Raw genomic sequence first — 21,073 nt, 5'->3', positions numbered from 1 at the left:
CGCGGACCGTGCCGCGTGCAGTTCGATGCAAGCTTTCAATCGAAAATGATTGGAAACCTATTGGTTTCGCGCCAATTCGAACCGTATCGATCATAATTTGTTCGTGCACCTTCCGGCCGAATAACTATAAAGCTTTTGGTGGCACATTTTCGAATCGATCACAATTTATTCGCGCATCTTTGAATTAAATCGATTTCAATTTATTTGCGCGTTTACAAATCAAATTTAATGTCATTTGTTCGCGTATCTTTGAATCGTAACTTATTTGTGCAATCTATTGAATAATCCTCATTTGCCTACGTTGAAATTTTTTATGAAAATAGTGAGACTTGCGTTGTTGCGTGCTTTGTAAAAATTCGTAAGAGCCAAAATGCGCGTTTCGATTATTTCTTCCTTTGGAAACTTGTAAACCTACCGTGTTACAAGATAGTTCGTTTCATTTATCGTATCACGTGGATATTATTCAAATTTGTCTGACTGCAATAAAGTGATACTGACTGTAGTAGTTATCTGACTGAAATAAAGTGATGTTAAACTTCTCAACCAACAATTCCATGTTTCACTTGATATAGTATTGTGGATAGACAAGGATTACGCAAATTAATTGACTTATATTTGCTCAAGTGCAATGGCAAGCTCACAATAGCGCAATGAATCAAGTGTTGTTAATGTTGTTACTGGTGTCGGTTTTCGGGTCTCAAGGAAAATCAGTGTCGGATATTTCACATGGTTCAGGAAAATTTACCAAAGGATCTCCTACAAATGATATCCAACCACAATCCAACATCTCTAAAGAAGAATTCTTCTTCGCAGAATCATCAACAACTGAGCAAATCTCAACCACTGTTTCTCAAGAAGAAAATCAGAAAGAATTTGATCAAGAATCGTCTGACACCAGTGTATACAACAGAGTCCAGAATCCAACGGACAATGAGTCTTCTATAGATGATTCTTCTTCCGAAGAAGAAGAGCCTGATGGACCAGCTGATCACGCGATTCCTTATTCAGAGCACGAAAAACCGAGAAACGTTCCAACAAAACCGAAATACACTGCTCCAGGTGAATGGGCCAAGCCACCAAAGGACAAAAAAGTTCACTTAGAATTTGTACCAACGAAATTGTACGCTCAAGTGAGAAAAACTCATACACTGAGGAAGCTGCCTCGAAAGAAAGCTATAGAGAACGCGGAATCTGAAGAAGAAAAGGAGAACGCAGCAAGATTAAGAGCAGTGGTGAAGAATACGAAAGTGAACACGGTTTATACGGAAGAAGGCTACGAAGATTCTGCATATGATCATGCTGGACATATTAGAGACGCTGATTTTCACGAAGGTTACGCCAGGAAGTTGCACGATCATTTGGATCTTAAGGAAAAATCTGGAGACGATAATTATGATGATGATCACGAGAAAGAAGAGAACGAGACAAAGGATAAAAACTATAAGAAGATTAAATCCGAGGAGTTCAAGGAGTTTGATGAAGATGATAGTGATCGTCCTAAAACGAGTGCAACGAGCAAAATTAGTGATAATGTTTTAGTAAATCCAAAATTAGTTGCTGAAAAGGGAATAGAGAAGCTGCAGGAGGATTTAGAAAGAGAAGCTGAAGAAATGGAGAAAGCGATTGAGATAAGTAAACTGGAGAAAGTTCAGACAACCACTGATATGGAAACCTCGTCTGAATCAAAGACACGTGATAATTATGACAGAATTAAGGAAAGAAGAAAGAAAACGGATAAAAAACGAAGAAAATTGTCATCGTCTGAAAATATTGAGAATTCTACTGCAGCGTCGATGGATGGGAATATAATTTCTACGGATCGTTCTAAGGATACTACGAGTGTTATGGCACTACAAGTCGATGGTAAATCTTCGCCTAACGTCGATATAATTAATTTTACACGCACTGAGGAGAATCCAACGACTGTTAGCTACGGTCAACTCTTCTGGGATTATTTTAAAACAAGGCAGGATCAATCAACAACTACGGAGTTTCCATTGATATCGGAATCAACGACTTTGAATCAGAATCTCGCACAATCTTCCTATATTAGAAATTTGAATAATTTTATACCTTATTCTGTTTACGAAGAACCTACGACGATGTTTTCAATCTTGGAACCTGAGATCTTAGGCGTACAGGAAATAAAATCTGGCCATAGTTCTATGGATTCGGCATATTTAAAAAATAATAGGCAGAGTAGTGAATTGCTACCTGTGGATAGCGCAAGTATGGACGAACTGTGGCAATCAATTAATTCCAATGAACAATTAAAAATGGAATCACCTTCCTTTTTAGAAACTCATAGTGATAAGATTCCTATGAATGATCAAGAAATTTCATTATTGAATTCCCAGAAGATTTTAAACAGTAACGAAGAATTTAACCAAAACTTTGACAGTTCTCTTTTCAATCCAACGTTAAGTACGATGAGCAATCGCAAACCACGTTATAAAATTACAATTAGAAACAAACCAAAAGAACCTCAAAAGCCCTCGAATCTTAACATTCAATCTTCAAATCAGGAATCATCGACATCGAGTATTATAAACAAACAACTGACCGATATGACGACTACGAAGAAACCTGTCTCAATGAATGAAAATTACATGAAAGTTTTAATGCACGTGAAGAACGAAAAAAACCTGAAAAATGTTCAACATCAGCATCCAAACAGTCTGTATCGAAATCCTCAACATCCAAACAGTTTACAACCTAACAATCTTTTTCTGTCTAACACTGAAAATAATCTACAAGACTTAACCATACTGAGACCCCCACTTCCTCAAAAAACACCAGATTATTATTATTACAACGTTGTTCCGCGAAGTAAACCGGAGATCGACACCACGCTGTCTGACTGGAGCTCGATTCCGGTTTCTCAACAACGTCGTCAGGTATACACAAATCCTAAAATGTATCGGATTTATTTCGATTTGCCCCAGATGCAACGACATCCTCTAAATCGCAAGAGAAACACGAAGCCAGCGTCCGATTTGATTCGAGGCGCTCCGCCGCCGCAGAAGGATTTAATCTGGCACAATGAACCGATGGATTACGTAAGTCGTGGTGGAAACGGGTCGAAGCAGGGCAGAAACGTTCTGAGATCGTTTCGTCAGGCGTCGAATCTCGACGGGGTTCGTGGAATTCGTGCAAAAAGGCGTAAAAAAAGATTTGTCGGAGTTGATGACGAAAGCGATATCGTGAAAGGCTCGATGGTAAACAATAGCACGTCGAATCGGGGTGAAATAGAACGAGCAGCGAAAAATCCATCGATCGAGAGAAATTGCTTGCAGAAAGTGACACGCGACCTGGAAGTGGGGCTCGTTCTGGATACGTCACAGGCGAAACAGTTTGAGGAGAAGAAATCGAGACATTGTGGGAAGGATTGGGGAGAAGAGTCGCGTGTCGTGGAAAGAGAAAGCATAGATGCGAATAGGTATATTAAAAGCAATTTGAGGGCGCCGAGGTATGACGATGGAAAGAAAGAGGAGGGAAGTTTGATTTATTTGGTCAGGAAGGGGAGGGACGTTGGAAAGAAAGATTTTAAAGCGAGGAATGAATTAAAAGAACGTGAAGAATTATTGGATGAAACGTCTAAAGTGTCCGGAAGGAAGAAACGAGAATTAAATGTGATTAATTTAATAAGAAAGAGAAAGGATGTTAAAAAGGATGACTCTAACATGACGAAAGAATTAAAGCAACGTATAGAATTATTAAATAAAACATTTCAGGTGACTGATGGGCAGAAAGAAGAAGAAAAAGTGATCGATTCAATGGAAGAAAAGAAAGACGTTCATGAAGAAGTTTCTAAAATAAAGGACGAGTTAAAAGTGCATGCAAAATTATTAGACGAGGCACCAACGATAATTGAGGATGTCATAAACCAGGAAATAAACAGTCGTTTTAACGAAGAAACGAATGAAAGTAAGGAAGATAACGATAAAGAAATTAACAAAGGGAAAGATGATGAAAACGAAGAACAGATTGACGTTGATGTCGAAGTTCCAGAGTTCGATTACGTGGAAGAACTAACCGAGGAAGATCATGCTGATGAAAGTATTGCTACCACAGAAGCTACCATAAATATAGAAAAATATCCATTTTACAATAACGAAAAGATGCCAACTCCATCTGCTTTAAAATACGCGGTAGATCCTAAGAGATTGCCTACGAAAACATACGGAGCCATGGACTTTTACAATTCGAGGGATGCTTATATGCAATGTGACGAGGTGGAGCCTAATTTAAAGGTATTACCAGAGAAAGAGGAACCAGTAGGAAATAAAGATCCGGAAGGGAATCTTCCTCGTCTTAAAGGATTAGGAGACAAGCTCGACTGTTTCAAGGCTAAATATTTTGACGAAAATCCATTCGATAATCCCTTGTTTCTAGAGAAACAAGTGGAAGATCCAGTTCCGCCAGCTGAAATAAATGGCAAGCAGTTCGTTTCGAGAATCATGATGTTCCCTAAAGAAGAGGATGATTACGTGATACAGAAATCTTCTAGGAGACCAGAGAATTATCGACAACTTCGAAAACACATTTCCAATCCAGTCGTAGCTCAGAAAGCAAGGCGAATTCGATATAAAATTTATCCAAGAATGACGCCAAGAACAAGAAGAAGACCTGAGAGTTATAGAGTTCAAAGTTCACGGAGTAAGTATACGAAAAGTTCTAAAAGGCCACAGAAAATTGAGAGACGTCCTGTCACATCTGCCAGTGAAATATCCTCGATAAAGCTTTCAGATAGTACACCATATCAGAGTCAGGTTTATGAGGACGTTATGGGTACCATAAAGAATTTAGCGAATTCTTATCAGGTTCGTGAGACAACAACGATACCAGCTTCAGACGAAATTACTTTAATGGATGATACGGTGGATGATGTTAAAACAAATTCTAGTACAAATTCGACCAGTTACAGGAAAAGAGAGAAAGAGAAGAATAGTGTGTCGATAGATATTATGGATCGTCCGAGTGATATGAGAATTAATATTAAAGGACCGATGCCTAAATATCAGAATAGGTACAGACAAGGTGTGTACAAGAGAATTAGAGTTCCACAGAAAAGTCGATTAAGGGTTCAGCCGGTGCAGAAACCTGTAATTGGGATTAGAACTGTGAAACGTCGTCGAAAAGTCCGCATTTATAAACGGGATCTGAAGGGTGACTTGAACTCTAGTCGTGAAAGAAAATTATTAGTTGCTTCCATTGAATTGGGCTCACAATCGGCAGAAAAGAAAGAAGACAAAATAGGAAATGGGTTCTTGAAATGGAAGGAAAGCGATTATCAACTAAGAAACTTGGAAAATTCGACGATTGAGAACGACAAAGATTCTTCTACTCAAGAAAATTCAATGACTTCCACCAAACTTCCAAAAACGTTCGATACAAAGAGAAAATCGAAGATTCCGAAAAGTGTAACGATTAATTCTTCGAATAATAAAGAAGATCACGAAGAGGAAGAATCTCAAAAAGTTGTGTACACGATTAAAGACAGGATAAGGTACTCGAAACCAAAAGGTGATCTTTGGAATGTTGGCAAATTTGTGAATAAAACTATGGTGGAAGAAGACAAGAGACGAAACGAGCCAAGGTATAATTATATTACAAGAAAGAACCCTTCAAACCCAACATTAACCACTACAGAGAGTTCTTTGTTGGACTTGACTAATAAAATTAATTGGACAGAGACTGTGACGACCACGGATAAAGTCAATGAACTCGACAGTCAAGAAATTGTGAAAGAAAACCGCGAAGTGGAATATATAAGCAATAGTACTAAAGACGATTACCAGAATAAATCTGAAAATTTTAATAACTTTAAACATGATCTAATTAACCAATCAAATGAAGAAGATGCAAATAAAACAGGAAGTGGTTATGCAGTTTACGAAAGTGTGAACGAAGGTGAAGTAACAACAACCACACAGAAACCACAATTGTCGACTTCTACTGAATTCTTTAATTTGAAAAGCTTCCTGGATACCGATCCTCCAAAATTTGCAGAATTATCAAACGAAGACTTTGAAAAATCATTTTCATTGAATACTACTAATAGTTCTAATGGGCATAACAAAACCTCAGACTCTACGAATTTCAATGAAACACAGAAGGGAAAAGAACTTGAAAAAGAAAAGGATGAAGATACTTCGAAACCGTTTCATCAGTCATATTTTTCTAATGAAAAATCTTCGGAGAAAGCACAGACAGAGACGAAAGTTCAGTCAAGTACAGAATCTTCTGAAGAAAGCAGCGTCACATCGAAAGAAAGCGAATCAGAGGAAGATCGAACGTCTTTCTCATATACTTCCAGGCCATCTTCTCCAGCAGAGAACTATGAAGATGAAAAATATTCGCAGCTTGGACCACGTATAAACAAACCAGCCTTCTACCACCCTCCATTTTTCAATTACAAAAGATTTCATCCAAAGGGAAACTCCGAAGAAACGCAAGAAAGCAACGAAGAGAAAGAAGAATATGTTTTTCCGTGGTATAAAGACAAAGACGACCGACGGAAACGGAGACGCAGTCGATATCGCGATAAAATGAATTACGAATACGAATATCCATGGGAAAGAAGAGAACGTTTAGCACGAGAAGATAGAAAAAGAGAGGCAGAGAAACGTAAAGGCTTGCTAAGAAAATTTAATGATGATGAGGAAGAAGCAGAGGAAGCTTCTGCTACGATATATCGAACGAATACTTATCCACGTGGAAGATACCGATTTTGGGGTCGAATAGACAGTGATACTTCAGAAGATAGAACTTCAGATAACATAGAAAGTAGCAACGAGTATCGGCCAATAATGAAATATAGCAGCAGATATAATTCGAGAAATATTAAGCTACCTCTGGACAAACAATCGACGAATATCAAATCGAGAAGTATAGAAGAAATTAGTAGATCGATCAAGAAGACCCTGGAAGACAATTCAGAGGAGAAGGGAACGTTGGAAGAAACGAAGAATGATTCGTTACAGGAAAAAAAACTCGAAGAAGAAGAATCTATGACTTCTTATAAATCTAGAGGTATTTCCCGAGGAATGATTGTTCCTGAAGATGTGACATTAGTCCCCAGCAGGAAAACGAGAAATAGAGAAAGATCGATAGATAATAGTTCTATGGATACCTTGCTTGAAAGTAGAAACTCGAGCGAGTTCGTGAAGAATACTTTAGATAATTCTGAGCCTCGAATAACCGTGGTCGAGAGTCCTCGAGAAATTGAGAATTCCACGAAGCAGACAAGCAAGAAAAGACGAAGGCCATCGAAGAACGCTATTTCTACAATCGAAACTGTGACAAAATCTGCCACTGAAGCTAATCGAGCTCGTCGAAGACAGAAACCTTCTTCTACTACGGTTGCCACGGTCGAATCTACTTCTTTAGTTGCAACAACGACGGCAGCTTCTAAAATTGCTCGAAGGAGAAATCAGAAGAGTAAAGATTCGAAGAAGAATTACATTTCTAACGTCCTGAATAAATCTGTCAACGAAGCTAGCAACGAGACAGATACTTCTAGTAAAACTGGAACAGCGGAGCAACATTCCAGAAGCAGAAAGAAGAATCAAACGAATGAATTAGTGAGCGAATCGGCAAAAAAAGACAGAAATCAAGAACTATCTGTAAAAGGTTCTATCAAACAGGAGCATCTAGAAAAGGTGAACGATGGTCAAGGAAAGAATCCAGGGAACGAAACTATCGAGGAAAGATTGGTTGACGTGAATCAGAATAAGGAAGCAGAGGAATCGAAGAGAATATTTCTTCCTGTCAAGAGTGATGAAAAGTTCGATTTCAAGGACGCTAGAATAGAGACCTTGAGTAACTTTGATAAAACTCATAATGATTACGAGATTGGAAGCATATTGAAGACAGATGGGAATTTTATACCTCAGAACAGAGCTCTTCAATTGACCGAACAAAGTTCCAGGGAAATTATTTCTACTGTTTCTTGGATATCGGAGAATTATGATTTTTAAGAATGCTTATTTTTTATTTGTATTTTATACCAGTACTTTAAGGTCTTTTTAGTAGAGTCCAGAGGAAAGAAGGAAAAATTGAAAATCGTGCTGTTGTTGAGATAATTGGGAAACATTTATGTAGACGAGTAGAAATTGTTTGGAAAGGATGTTAATGACACGTTAAGATGATGTTGGCTTCATTAGAGATTACCATTAGAATTTTCTTTCATTAACCTGACATATTGAGAGAGTTTTGTGTGATACGGTATTTTAGAAAGGCGAAACGAATTTGAGTTATTTTAGTGATTATGAGTCGCTTACGAAACGATTTGTTTTAGACTAGTTTTTGAGGGCAAGTTGGTAAAAAGTATATTACGTTTATCTGTGCAATGTTTTCAGACTTAAATAACTTGTGAAAAGGAAATAATTATAATGCTGGAATGATGGAAATCGAACGGTCATATTCATTGGGTTTAAAGCAAGAGGCGAATAAAAGAGATGGCGCAAAGAAAATGTGAAGAAAGAAATCAGGATGGAACGCTTTAAAAAATCTTTGCAAACTATTTTCTGTAATAAATCTAAACTATTCTAACTAACATTTAAACAAATTTGTTAGAATTATAATGACATTAATTCTATAAATCTTTTACTAAACAAATAAAGTTACATATTTGTTATCGTTAGTTATTTATCTATTACATGTACATTGTACATAAATCAGACTATTTGAATAAAAATGAACGTTGCACAAAAAACAGGAAAGTCCTTAAAGAATCCTTAAAAAAGTTACAATAAACAAATAAAGTTACATATTTGTTATCGTTAGTTCTTTATCTATTACATGTACATTGTACATAAATCAGACTATTTGAATAAAAATGAACGTTGCACAAAAAACAGGAAAGTCCTTAAAGAATCCTTAAAAAAGTTTTAAAAAAATTAATAAAATATTTTCACTTAGAATTCTTTTAAAAAATTCCATAAAAGATTTTAAGAAAATTCATAAAACATCCTTAAAGAAACCTTAAAAAATTCTTGAAAGATCTTCATAAACAATCTTTAACGAATTTCTAGCCTTTTACTAACATGTTAATTATTTCTTTGTACAATTGATTATAATCTAAATTGTTGCGCTCATTACGTAACATCAATCCTTGTTCTAAAGTGGATATCCTTGATCCAATTCAGTACAACAGAATGTCACAATTTCTCCATGGAATTTAGTAAGTAACTTCTGAATCATTCTTCCGTTTATCGTACTGCAGACGTGATGAATGATTCGTCGATGAAGAATGATGTACTTGCACTTAACGATTATTATGCAGTTTAGAATAATGATCCATGCTATTATGTTAATTACTAGATGAATAGAAAATAATCGTCTTATTAAATCAAATGCACCTACGAACTTCATGGTCTGAATATCGTTATGGCTAAGAAACTATGTAGGCGAAGTAATTAGTTACTAGTAATTAATGCGTGAAATAGAAGTATCTTATACAATAACAGATCGTATGAAGATTAATCAAAATATCCTTTAGTATTCAATTAACGAGATCTTTAGCCATATTTAGATATCAATTTCGATACTTATTTGTCGTGATACAACTTTCAATTTGTTCAGTCAGAAAAGTGGAAATATGTAGTACAATAATTGAGTGTATAAAGATTAATATAAATACATCTATTCTTTAGTATTTAATTAATCAAATTTGATGAGGCATTTTTTATGAGGCAACAAATTTTCAATTTTCAATTTGTTTAGTGAGCAACGCGCAATGAACAACTTTCAAATATTTCCCAATCGGAATCAGATTTTCCCTGATAAAAATACGAATTACAGAGTATTTACCTTATTCTGTTGGCACGACCGACGTGAGTGGTAGCTGGACGTTCACCAAGGTTAAGGTGGACGATATCCTCCATTTAGGTACGTACTGCATTCTAATAAAATCCTGTATCGATGAATAACACTCGATACTGAAAGGGAATACAAGCCTTTGATTGGCCAACTGCGAGACCGAGCCCCGTATATAATTCGATCTTTAGTTTCGTGCTTTAGTTTCCTTCTTGTCTTGCAAAGTGACTACCAAAAGGTCAATATGATTCCTTTGAAGGTACGTCGTCGCACTTGTGCTCGTTTTGCATGAGAATAAATAAGAAAGCACTTCGTAATCATCTAAAAATAGGATCTTAAATGAGTGGTGTTCCTTAACAATACAGTTATTACATTTATTTCTAAATGACGACTTTTATACATATATGAGAATATATAAATATCAATTTCCTTAGTGAAGTGCGATAAAGTGTTATTATAATAGTGTTTTTGACAGAAAAGAGTTAAACGATATAAAAGATTTAAAATAATAAAATTTATCTAAACGCAATGATTATTCATTAAAATTTTCGTTTTTCTTCCAAATTTCAAATATTAAATGTTACAATTTAATTTCTAATAATCTTTAGATACGTTCGTGTATACTAATCATTTACAAAATATTGAATTAATAAAAGGAAAAGGAAGCGATAAAACATTTCGGTAAATATATGATGGTGTCAAATCGGTGTTCCTCGCGCGATAATTAAATCGGGTTTTATAAGCGTTCGAACTAGAACGAAAAAGAGAAAATAGTCACAGCAACATGACTCGCGTGACTAACGTAAGAGAGGTGATTGTGTTCTCCAAGGTCCATATGTTTCACAGTAATGCTAATTCTAAAGACATGTTTAATGAACTTTGCAAATCCATTTTGTAGTGAATTTAGACGAGATAATTATTTAAACCAAATTTCGTGACTGTGTAATTTATATCTGCTTTCTATTATTTGTTAGATTTTAATAGTTGAAACATAATTATTGCTTTACGCGAATTCTCTCGTTTACAGTGTTCTCTAATAACGAAATTAGTGGAAACGAAATCCCGGCCTTGGATTGGCTAACAGTAACCTTACGCCGAGCCTATAATTCAATCTTCAAGTTTGTACTCGAGTTTCGTTCTTGTTTTACGATTCGACAAACAGAAAACACGACTACGTGTGCTGAAATAAAAGTAAACTTAAACGATGCATCCAAATGAAACTGTGTATTTTAGCTGCATATATATGTTCCTGCTTCTTTTCTTTCTTTCTTTTTTTTAACAAAAATAAAATGACAGGAGAAAGCGAAAACGTTTAACATCTAACAGTTAATATTTCAAACATGTTTGTTTAACGTTTTGCGAGATTTCTATATTCGAGTAACGATAAGACACTTTGCTTTTTACGATATAATTAATTTATATCACCAGGTAAAAACTAACATGTAAATAATGTCATACTTTCTATCGATGACTGTCGTTTACTGCCATTACCTAAGTTTGCTATCGCGAAATTAAATTCGAGGATAATAGGCTTACCTTGTTAATAATTTCTTAATTGAGAATCTGATATATCTGACTAAATTCTATTACATCGACGAACTGAATATTGTTTAATAATATGGGAAGATAATTTCTTTGTCTTCAGTATCTGATTGAAATCACATATAAAAGAGCGATAAAGAACGTTCAGCTTCAAAAATTACATTGATTTAGCCAGCAGAAGCAACTAGGATTTTCTCATTTCATTTTAGCGTCTGCTTATAAAATGGCAATAATTAATTGTTTACAGACCATTCTACTGTTAACTATGGTTGGTTTGCTGAACTTATCGACAGTTGCACCGGACAGCGCAGGAATCGTAGAGATGGTGAACGGATTGGCGTATGGTAAGTCAGTCTACTTACTTTCCTTTTACGTTACATAATCTCAAGAAACTTCCTTAATTTTCGTTTCTCTGCGAGTAATTTGTAATTTTGCTATTTCTATGTGTACATTATCGTTATAACTAACTTCAAATTTAATAAAAGTAATCAAACGTGTTTTCACATTCGATTGAATCACGACAGAGGACGACACTGCGTTTCGAGAACATTTCGCCCGAATTCCTTTCACTTTTATTATAAACAGTTTATCTTCTGAGAATCAGAGTAGAAGATCACAAATTCCATCATATTAAGCAAGGTTATAAAAACAGGATATAAAAATATTGGACCTGATTATACATTTTTATTGCGTGTGATTTAGAAATCGTAGAGATTTCAATGTCCCGAGTGGAGATTTCAACACCTGCGTAGGCGATATCGACTGCTTCATGTTATATCGCTCGGAACGCATAAGATTTAAATCAATATAAAAATGAAACTAAGTTAAATATAAAGTTAGTTAGTATAATTGCTACTTGAAGGATAAAAATATTGTTTAACTTATTAAAAAATTATACGATAAAGTATAATTAATATTACCATATTAATTAAACTTTTTATCCAATTTTAATTCGATTCACTTATTAAAACTACGATGTTTACTTACGAATTGTTATTTTTCATTATTTACTAATCATTATTATTTTATTCTAGGAGGCATTCCTTACGGAAGCGTAACTGGAATGCTGGCAAAGTATCCAGGATTCATGAGACAACAATTTAATTCCATTCAGGCTCGGCAATTAAATGGATTCGGAAATATACAACCGGTAGTTGTCAATCCAAATTTTAGGGCAACGAGACTGGTAGGCGTGCATCCACAACCTGTACAAGTTTATAATGCTCGTGGTGTCGTTGCCCCTGGCGTTGTTGGCACGATCAGTCACATAGGATACTGAATTCCATTAGTTATAAAAAATTTCTAATAAAAAGTACAAAAGCTTTGACACTTTCATTATACATTCCAAAAACTTCATTATATTTATTATCACGTATGATCGTATGTATGTGTATTCAAAAATCATAGTTAAATGAAACTTTTTTAGGTAGTGTCATTAAAGATATGAGAAATGGTTTAGAATACCTTTATTCCTCTTTAGCAACTTGTTTCTTAAAAGTACATGTAAGGTAAGTATCCCTTCAATTACGTTCTCTCAATCACTATGTAGCAAATGAAAAAGATCGATAGTGATATGACAAGTATATAATTCGGATGTGATCGACAACTTTCTATCTTGTGAATCAGTATTTCCGTAGCGTATACTGTAATTCTATTCCAAAATATTACTTTAAATTAGTTCCTTCCTGATTATACAATAAACTATATTATTACCCAATCTAAATAATAAATTACAACTCTAAGGATACATCAAACGATCAATTGATACCATTTCTGTGTATATTAATTATATAGATTCGATGATGATATTCCCGTATGAAATATACAAAATTGATCGACCATTTGTCGATTGCATTAGTTATCAGAAATTCGAGTAAAGAAATTACACGTAATTTCGTTTACGCATGAAATATTCAAAATTGGTTGGACTTATATCAATTGAATTAGGGCAGAAGCGTTTATGGAGAGAAAGTATAAATGACATCGGGTACGGTGTATGCCTGTTAGTCGTCACGAGCTGCACGCACGATGCATTACCCTCTACACGTGAGTACCTATATGAACGCTAATACGATCCTCGTTGACAGAGAGAAAAAAAACCAACTGTTTCGTAACTGTGAAGATGATATTCGTCCTACATCGATGCACCATGCGGTAACGCGGCTACTTTCTTGAACCGTCAATCGAGAAAATACATTTTCGTTTCGTTTGCCTCTAACGATGTACACCGACCAATTGTTTCTTACATAATGCCACCACCTTTATCGTTTGTTAAACCTGTCAGATTATCTTATCATATATATTTAATATAAAGAAATATCGTACCGGTACTTTGCTTAAACGAATATTATAAATCATTAATAAGGATTAAAAATTAATGGCCGCACGATATATCGTATATAAGTTACAGAAGATGATAAAGTATAATAAATTTGAAACAAGTCAGTGAAACTTTTCGATTAAATTGAGTAAAAGAAGTTTGGGTACGCAAACCTCACAGATCTCAGAGTATGTAACCGTAAAATGTAAATTGTCGCCGTTGATTCTAATCGTCGCAACAAAATCGTAATTGTTGCGTAGCTGTGAAAATTTATTGCTATCTACAAACAGTGTTGTGCACAGATGCTGTACAGATGCAGATTTACACGTGTCAGATAAATTTTAATGAATCGTTCTGCAAACGTTATGTGTTAGATTCGCACTAATATATTCGCAAGTGCACGTCCTTGCGAGAAGAAAGGATTAGACGTTGCATAATCGTGCTAATTACGAACCGAACAGAACAATATGAGACACTATGCATGTACATCATGTTCCGAGAACGCGTTCCACTTGGAGTCAATGCAATTAACTGTAAACGAATATCTATCTAAAGCAATAAATTCCATAAAATATTCGTCACTGATAGAAAGAAGGAAAAAGAAAACATTGATTGTCAACAAGGTGCTTTATTGTGTTATGTTTCCCAGACGTTTAATTAAGAAAACAAATGTGTGTGTTAAATTAACGGACACAGATTCATATCGACTGTTGGAAAATCCCTTTGTCATTCGTGTCGAACGACAGTCGGACCGTTCATTGATCGGTTGCCATTGTTCAATGGAAACTTATATGTCAGCTTCGCTAGAAAATAGATGAAACGTGGGCGTTCTTCGGGTACAACTTTAGATCGCGATAGTGACCATTCATAAGGACTACGGCACGTATAAATCGTGAGTGACCATGTGTATTTTATTGCGATCGTGGTGTACGCCGCTTGTAGAAATTAACTTCGTGAATGAATAAACCATGAATGAAACGGGAATACAACTCCTTATTTGCTTTCTACGTGATTTACTTATTGCCGATTGATACGTGCCGAACAGATTTATGTACTTGGCTTCGTGTAACTTTTCGTTGTAAAGATCATTCGATAATCAATTAATCGATCACTGATGATAATATATCTACATTTATCAGCTATCAATATAATATAATACTTACACATACACATTTGTAGCTATCCAGATAGTATCAAATCAAAATTAAGCCTCTGGTAGATACTATTTGTTATTGAAGATTGATTTGAGAGAGAAAATATTTCTGAAAAGAAAGAATTTTTAGTACTTAGAAAGTACCTACTGATTTCTATGCATTAGTAAGCTGCTGTGCAGTTGTATAAGTCCATAATTACGATCATATGAAAAGTCGCGAATAATAAGTAACAATTCACACAATTATTTCCTTATGCGGACTGCGACGAGTGATACAATAATTGCAATCTATTTTCTTTGGTTCCTTTCATGCGTGCCGCACCTTTCATACTGCAATTTTAATGTTATATAACCGTGGTCGATTATTTTCTCGATCGTGTTCACTCAGTTTTATTCTTGGAATTCTAGGTATTTCAGGAAGCAACAAGTTTGCCACGATCAATTGGTTCGCCATAGGTCACAATCTCGTGGATAACAGGTTCCATGAAAACTAAATGAGAAATACTGATGACTTTCTATTGCAAGAGTGCTATATTTTGTAAACAAACACGAATACCTGTCATACTTTGATAGTTGCTCGTAAATAACGACACGGGTCAATGAAACAAAAAATGAAAAGGTTATGTTTACAAATATTTATCAAAATTGAAGTTAAAATTAGTTTATAGCGAACATCGTAATGCACTAAAAAATCATAAGTTATTTCAAATTTACAACATTGCTACTCAACTCAAATCTGAGCAGGTTGAAAAATTTAATCCAAATCCGACATCATAATTGTCTAAAACACTAAATCAGAGCTTAATTCAAAATTTGTATATGAACTCAAATTTAAAATAATTAAAATCCTAAATCGAAAGCCAATATTACAATTGTGTAAGAAACTAAATACAAAGAAAACTGAAGCAGAAGTGCTTGTATCAAAACATTTCGAAATTCAGAGACGTTCTTCCGCCTCCGCGATTGCCTGCTTGCAAAATTTTCACAATCGGCCATACCATGTGCAAACCAAGTGTGTCATGTATGAAATAGTGCGTTGATCTTCGGGTTTGAGCATGTAGCTTCTCCCATTGCATAATGAAAAATAAAACATCGTATTACAGAAAATTGCTGGGTACGGTATCGCGAGCCTCTCATTACTCGCTCCGTGTTACGTAGTTCAAAGGCAAGCTTAGATTTTCCTCATTTAGAAAGAGAAAGAAAGCCTTCACTCTTCCCATTGACTATTTTTATTTTAATTTTCATTGCAGATAACGGCGGTGATCGTTAGTCTATGGATTCTTCGGGACAACGTGAACGCGGCAAAAAGCGGACTCAGTAAGTCGATTATTATTCCGTTCTGGGAAACGCTTTTAAACATCACTATGCACACCCTTGAACTGCTTTTAGAACAATGACGATTATTTTTAGAAAGGAAAATTCTACGAGACGAATGAGATCAGTTTTATTTTATTAAATGCGTTGATATAATATTTAGAATCGTTTGATCTTGCGTCGAGAATTGAAATTATTTGAGTATTAAATGCGCCGATATCTGAAATTGTTCGCTATAAAATGCACTTGACATTTACGAATCTTTAAACTTGTTTAATTACTTAGTAGCTTGTTTAAATTACTCTGTTTACTGCTGAGGAAAAATGCAAAAGTGCTTTAATAAATCGAATAATTCATTTTATCGTGATTTATTATGGTCAATGGAGAAATTCAAAAAGACAAATCAAACATATTTTGATCTTTGTAAGTATATGTAAATATACGAAATTGGCCAATCTTGTATGAAGTAAACGATAGCAGATGTATTCGAACGGAGAAAGTATAATTGACATCCAATATGATGCATGCCAGTTGGTCTTCATGAACGATGCACGCACGTTGCATTATCCACGTGAGTTCGCGAACACTAATAGGATCCCCGTTGACAGGTTAAAAAGAGCACTTTCGCAACTATGACGATAAATGACAATCTTCGTCCTACATTGATGCCTCTCGTGGCAGACGAGTCACTTCTTTTATATCTTTAAATCGTGACAACTAATTTATGATTTCCAATTTAAATGTTAAATAATATAGTACATGAAATGTTATCTTTTATTATAAAAATTTCTGGTTTCTGTTTGTTTAGAATCTCTGTGGCATTTCGAATACTTTTAATTGATGACGATTGTAATAATTAATTTAATAATAATAATCCAAACAGAATAATTTAAACAGACTTTTTATTTGCAAATACGCTATTTGACGCAGAAGTAAATTTTTTAAATATTATTGTACAGTAACTCTTTCAAAAATAAGTATCTATCTATTCAATTCTTATTTCAATTCAATTTGCATGCTTCTAGTCCTCATGGGCACAATTACGCTAAAAAATTATTTACTAGTAAATTGTGTAGTACACGTGTGGAACACAGATTTTGCCGCGGGCAAATTTTTTCTTCCTTACTTTCGACTATTCATCACACTCACGATTTCCTTATTGCGCTTGGTTTAGGCTTTGGGACTTTTTCTTTGGGACATGTTTGCATTAAATGGTGTCTGTTTGCCTCTGGCTATAACCAACTTCAGCCTTCCACATCTACTATCGTGACGTTTATCGTTACATCCGTAAGCTGTGACATCAACATACTGTATTGGCCCGAACATTTGCTTTATTGTAATTTGTCTCGAGCGTGTTGTAACAGGCTTGAATATCAAATTAACGAAACCACTAACTAAGATACTAGCTGTCTTTTCAAAGCCTAAGATCCACGCAATACATATGTAAAAATATAAATGGCAAAGGTTGAGATACATAATAATGTGAAGTGATTGTATTTATACAGAAAATTTCGAATTAATAAAAAAGAAAGGGAAACTAGAAAAAAGCTAAAAGATCCAGTCAAATCAACATAAAAAAATAAGATTATTATTTAAATTCTGAAATTCTTTAAAACTATATCGAACCAATAACATCTAAATCGTTTTGTTGCGAAATAGGTACCGAGGTGCTGACGTCTTTCGCCAGGAACATCGCGTCGGTCCTATCAACGACCTTGCTAAACGATTACCAGGATCCACCATCGAACCAATCATCAAGTAACCTTCTGAAAAGAATCCAGGAAACACAATTCTCCTTAGACATTGGCCGTACTCAGCCAGAGAGCCCCGAAATCTCATCAAATACTTCTTTCAATCGTTATCCGCGATATACTCGTGAATCTTCTTCAAACGAAGGAAAACAAACGTTCCAAAACACTTTCTTAACGAACACACCCCAATACTCGAAATATTACAATTCAGAAGCGTACAAACCTTACGAATTCGCGTCGAATCGCGATGCGCGAATTTCTTACAACCAACTGAACGTAGAAACACCTGGGGACGTCAATGGTGGTACGAAAGATAATTCCATCGACGTAAATATTAAGACAGCTCCTCTGCATTATTCCAATCAGTACCATCAACCTCCAGGATTCAGATACAAATCTGAACCTATACATCAATTATCTAACGCAAATCACTATGCTCAGTTTGACCCTCAGCCGAATTATCATCATCTATCGTCTCAGACACCTGTTAATTCTCAGGAATCTTCAACAACCGAAGGGCTTAACCCAAACGATGAAAACGAGAATACTCAGATCGCTCGAATAACTCGTAAGCCGTTTAACTTAAATTACCACAGTCCCTTTACTGGTCCTTATTATCCATTTCATCAATATCCAGGATTCTATTCTCATCATAGGCCCATCGAAGGTGAGAATCAACCTGTGAATCCAAGTAGTGGACAGGATGAAAGTAACCCGCCTAGATTGATCAATGACCAGAATCAAGGCCAGACCGCTATAGGGGGATACGATTACAGTCCTCGTTTTCATCATAAGCAACCTTATTACGATGGTTTCTATCATGGATTTCCTGGATTTTACCCTGGCCCTTTTAACGAGTCTTTTTATCGAGGAAATGTAGAACAAGGTGGTAGTAATGGGACATATAGTCCTTATGATCCTTATAATCCGTTTTATTTTCATGGTTCAAAGTTTGGGCCTTATGTTCCTTACAATCAACCATATTATCCGAACTTTAATGGACAAAGAAGACCCGTGGAACCACAAAATCCACCTGAGAATCAAGGACATCCTGAACAAATAACATCACCAGAAAATGTACAAGGTGATGTCAATTCTACCGGATATCATCCTCCGTATGGTGGATATCCGTATGGTTTTCCACCATATGGACCCTATTATGGTGGTTTTAATTTTCACTCCTATCCTTTGGCACCGTTTCATGGATTACCTTATCGTTTTGGCTTCCACAATTATCTATTTCCAGGAATCAAACCTGTACCTTATTTGAATTTCTATCCAAGTAATTATCCACTGGTTCATTCTTATCCTTTCGGTGGATATTATCCTTATTATAAACGACCAGCGGTAACTGAGAAACCTGAACAAACGGAGAAGGCTACTGATGAAAATCATAAAACTGGGTCAGCCCCGAATAGCGAAGCTGAAATGTTGTCTGAAAGCAAGTCGGAAGAGGTTCGATCTCTTATTTCAAATGGATATAAGAAGCGCGCTTCGTTTGGACTTATGACCAAAGAAAGAAATAAAGTAGAGAGTGATCGATCGTTGAATCAATTATCTTGATGTAATTTGTAATCATCAATAAATTGTGGATTTTTATACAAAGTATATTTTTTTATGGGTACAGTTAAAGAAATAAAATTTAAATATAGATTTTTTTTAGAATTATGACGAGTATTTTATTTTACATATTTTATATATATCTGTATATTATATACATTTTGAATTTCACCGAAAAGTACATAAAAATTCACGATCTAATTATTGTAATATGTTAGCATTTATGTATTTAATGTAAGAAACATTTGTATGTATCGATCATTAATTAAAGTATTGTGGACATTTTCTCTTTCCTTGGTAATTTCCTTATTATTTTCGCTACTACTGATCCTCTCCCAATTCTTTTAATAACATCGGTGACGTATACATTCTCTCAATTGTGTCTATCACATTGTTGACACGTACGATGCGCTCCCTCAATTGTTTCAATCTCACCGGTGCATTGTCGTAATTATTTTATTTTTATTTTCATCATTGCAATCAAAATTCACTATGAGTTTCATAATGAGTTTATTTGAGTCAGTTTTATTATATCAATTTTATTATTTGGATTAATTTCTGTGAGTCAATTTCATAACAAAAATATTTTATTACTTCTGCGAAGGAAAAAAATGGAATTTCGGTGTGCAATAGCGAAAGCGTTATTCGATTACTCCTTCTATGATTAAAGATATATTATCCTTTGTCCTAGATGATTGCAACAAGTACTTACTAAGCGATTCATTAAAATAGTCACTTTACATTCATCGAATCATCGAATTCTATTAGAAACCGCAGCGGAAAATTTTCAATGTGATTATTATTACGACCTGTTCTCAGGTCGCCTCCTGGACGTTGGAAAAATTTAATTGAGGTCCAACAAGGTGTCCCGACGACTTAATTGACAATTTATCTGACGACTAATCCGACGACACGTGCCGTAACTTGGCATTGCTCAACGAAACGTTCCCATACTTATGATATACAAAAAAGTTCCCATAGCTCTAGTTGGCCTTATCCTGCAATTACACGCCGTGCCCATCACGCATGCCAACTATTACGGTCTAATAATTTTCGTGACCTTCGTAAAGATCTCTTACATACGCAAATGTGACCTATCAATCGATCATTAAAGATGACACGATGCAATTAAGAACTCGACATTTATAATATGTATGGGAAATGTATAAATGTAAAAACGTAGAGAATGAAATATGATATAGAAAAATATATAAAATATCAAATTTATTATATTTAATGGATGAAGTAAATCTTTATTTAGATTGGAAATGTCTATCAATTGTATCCATAAAAATTTGTGTAAGCATCCTTAATCTAGTGATCAAAGGTAAGAGATAAAGTGATAATTATCCGTTCAGAAGGATCAGTCGAATCCTGATTGTCCTCCAAAGGATCATTTGGTTCCAGAATGGTAACAACGCAATAAAATTGATATATTGTTTTCCCTTCAAGGTGAACAAATCGTGATACGTAATACGCGGAAAATCCTTCATCGTTCACGATATTGCCGATCATAGATTCTGGGGAAGTATTTATCGTGAAAACAAGAAAAAAGGATCACGTAACTGACGGAATTAGATTCTGAATGTTTTTGACGCGATGATTAAGGCG

The 21,073-nt window shown here is 35.0% G+C and overlaps 3 protein-coding genes across 3 annotated transcripts; all 3 read left to right on the top strand.

Moving 5' to 3' along the window:
* Positions 1-650: 650 nt before the first annotated feature.
* LOC105666329 lies at positions 651-7,982 on the top strand. Its single transcript, XM_048410980.1, has one exon. The coding sequence runs from the start codon at positions 651-653 to the stop codon at positions 7,980-7,982; it is 7,332 nt and encodes a 2,443-aa protein (XP_048266937.1).
* A 1,971-nt stretch (positions 7,983-9,953) lies between these two features.
* On the top strand, positions 9,954-12,699 carry LOC100646992. The gene is made up of 3 exons (XM_003399441.3): positions 9,954-10,081; positions 11,612-11,708; positions 12,399-12,699. The coding sequence occupies exons 1-3, from the start codon at positions 10,067-10,069 to the stop codon at positions 12,641-12,643; spliced, it is 357 nt and encodes a 118-aa protein (XP_003399489.1). The 5' UTR covers positions 9,954-10,066; the 3' UTR covers positions 12,644-12,699.
* Positions 12,700-13,350: 651 nt separating this feature from the next.
* Positions 13,351-19,662, top strand: LOC105666328. The gene is made up of 3 exons (XM_012314652.3): positions 13,351-13,410; positions 16,088-16,154; positions 17,811-19,662. The coding sequence occupies exons 1-3, from the start codon at positions 13,393-13,395 to the stop codon at positions 19,463-19,465; spliced, it is 1,740 nt and encodes a 579-aa protein (XP_012170042.2). The 5' UTR covers positions 13,351-13,392; the 3' UTR covers positions 19,466-19,662.
* The last annotated feature ends 1,411 nt before the right edge of the window (positions 19,663-21,073 follow it).

The sequence above is a fragment of the Bombus terrestris genome, chromosome 12 (assembly GCF_910591885.1).
Source record: "Bombus terrestris chromosome 12, iyBomTerr1.2, whole genome shotgun sequence".
Classification (NCBI taxonomy): domain Eukaryota; kingdom Metazoa; phylum Arthropoda; class Insecta; order Hymenoptera; family Apidae; genus Bombus; species Bombus terrestris.
This window is presented reverse-complemented; position numbering and strand designations above follow the sequence as displayed.